This window comes from Octopus bimaculoides, chromosome 22 (genome assembly GCF_046866305.1).
Source record: "Octopus bimaculoides isolate indiv1 chromosome 22, ASM4686630v1, whole genome shotgun sequence".
Taxonomy (NCBI): Eukaryota; Metazoa; Mollusca; class Cephalopoda; order Octopoda; family Octopodidae; genus Octopus; species Octopus bimaculoides.
Window position 1 is genome coordinate 29027588 of NC_142949.1, and position 2500 is coordinate 29030087.

General features: G+C 41.2%; 1 protein-coding gene across 6 annotated transcripts in view; it reads right to left on the bottom strand.

The window, feature by feature from the left end:
* The window catches only part of LOC106867411 (uncharacterized), a 76700-nt gene that overhangs the window by 25025 nt on the left and 49175 nt on the right, over positions 1-2500 (bottom strand). For 2 of the 6 annotated variants that reach the window (XM_014912278.3, XM_014912277.3), the window contains exon 1: positions 306-637. The exons of the other annotated variants lie outside the window; for them this stretch is intronic. In XM_014912278.3, the coding sequence (XP_014767764.2) occupies positions 306-622 (317 nt within the window). In that variant the 5' untranslated portion in view covers positions 623-637. Of the gene's footprint in view, positions 1-305; positions 638-2500 lie in introns of those variants that run through there. 6 annotated transcript variants of the gene reach the window in all.

Genomic DNA, 2500 nt, shown 5'->3' on the forward strand with positions numbered 1-2500 from the left:
CACACACACACACACACACACAAAGACAAACAAACAGACAGACACAGTAAGTGGAATGATTACAATGCTAGTTCAAGAGAGAGAACACCAGTTTCGGACAAAGAACTGGAGTCAATCAGAGAAAAAAGCAAGATATGTTGTACACTAGAGTGCAAGGTTGGACAAGTTCCATCCATAACGGAACTTTACCTTAGAAAATCTAAACAATAGAACGATCAACAAAGAGGAGGCACAAATATAGATGGAAGGGGAGAGAAAAAAAACTTTGAAAGTAGTCCAGAAAACATGTTTAAAGAAAGCCATACCGGAATTGCCAAGTGACAGAATTTTGGTAAATTTCATGTAATAAGACATAGACATGTGTGAGAAAAAGAAGGAGGACTGTAGAGAGAGGAAGAGCAGGAGGAGATTTAGTTATGAGGGTGGGAGGGAAATATGAGCGACGGGTTTGAGAGAGACAGATAGATAAGAAAGAGAGAGGGGTGGATTGAGAGAGAAGCAGTGTGTAGAAGAGGAAGGAAACGGTAGGAGGGAAAGTGGGAGGGCGATAAAATACAAATGAGTGCGGAGAGAGAAAGAAAGAGTAGATGAGAGAGGGAGAGAGTGAGTGAGGGGTTGTCATATCATAGGAGGGGAAACAAGGAGACGATGTTTGGCATGTTGTCTATGTTATAACTGTGTCACTGTTTTAAGGTTTGTATATATGTGTGTGTGTATATATATATATATATATATATATATATATATATATACATATACATACACACAGTCATGTATGGAGTGCTATTTTTTTCTGTCATACCAAACCGGCGTGTGTGTGTGTGTGTGTGTGTGTGTGTGTGCGCGCGCGCGTGTACGCGCGTATGTATGTATGTGTTGAAGGAAGAAGAGAACTGTTTGTTACAAATGAGCGTGTTCGGTTATTATTAATCACTATATTATCAAGCGGCGAACTTGTAAGACTCGTTAGCACGCCGAACAAAAGTGCTTAGCGCTATTTCGTGTGCCTTTACGTCCTGGGTTCAAATTCCGTTGAGGTCGATTTTAACTTTCGCCCTTTCGGGATCGCTAAAATAACAACCAGTCGAACTGACTAGCTCCATCTCCTAAAATTTCAGACCTTGTGCATATTGCAGAAAGAATTATTATTATTATTATTATTTTGTATGCTTTCATCCTTTCGGGGTTGATAAAATGGAGTACAGGGGTGGTTGTTCGATGTAATCGACTTAGATTCTACCCCTAAAATTGCTGTCAAAATTTGGAACAATTATTATAGGTGAGAAGTTACAGCAGTGATTTTGAGGACCAAATTTCGTACAAAACGCACAAATCAACTCCCTGTCCGCAAATCACAAATGTTGCTTCTCAGCTATATTCTTTCGGAGTAAAATTATATAAATTGGGGGTAACTTTTCAGATTAACACCCGCACGATTTTCACTGGCGTGTCAGGGTTAGGGTTTCGGTTAGGGACGGAATTCCCTGGCCCTAACCGTAACCCTGACCTTAAAACCCTATTAAAATCGTGCGGGTGTTAATCTGAAAATTTACCAAATTGGGTATGTCTGTTCGGAACGGGGAAGCTCCAACGTTTCGAACATGAGGAAAGAGAAACTGAATACTAGGACCTATTCCTAAGAGAGAAAAAGAGAGAGAGTATGTTTGATCCAATATTGAAAGCGTCCAAAGGAGGACGCGATACGGAATGAAAATAAGCAGAATTTGTTTGCCAAGGCGTGGCTGTGTGGTAAGAAGCTTGCTTCCCACATGGTTCCGGGTACAGTTACAGTACTGCGAAGCACCTTGGGCAAATGTGCTCTGCTATAGCCTCGGTCCGACCAAACCTTTGTGAGCGGATTTGGTAGACGGAAACTGAAAGAAGCCTGTCGTATATATATGTGTGTGTGTGTGTGTATATGTTTGTGTGTCTGTGTTTGTCCCCCCAACATCGCTTGACAACCGATGCTGGTGTGTTCACGTCCCCGTAACTTAGCAGTTCGGCAAGAGACCGATAAAATAAGTACTAGGCTTACAAATAATAAGTCCTGGGGTTGATTTTCTCGACTAAAGGCGGTGCTCCAGCATGGCCACAGTCAAACAAGTAAAAGAGAAAAGAGAGAAAGAGATATACATACACACACACACATATTTATGTGTGTGTCTGTGTTTGTACCCGCACCATCGTTTGACAACCGATGTTGGTGTCTTTATGTCCCCGTAACTTAGCAGTTTGGAAAATAAGACAGCGGTAGAATAAGTACTAAGTTCACAAAGAATAAGGCCTGGGGTCGATTTCTTCGACTAAAAATCCTCACACACACATACAAAACTTCTCTGAAAATCTGCAGACGGCACAGCGAGACATGAAAGCGCTTATCAATACGTAACATACACTTCATGCATGAAATGTACGTGCTTAAATGTGTGCGTGAGTGGTTTGCAGGAGAAATATATATATAGAGAGAGAGAGAGAAAGGGAAGAGAGAAGAAAGAAAGAA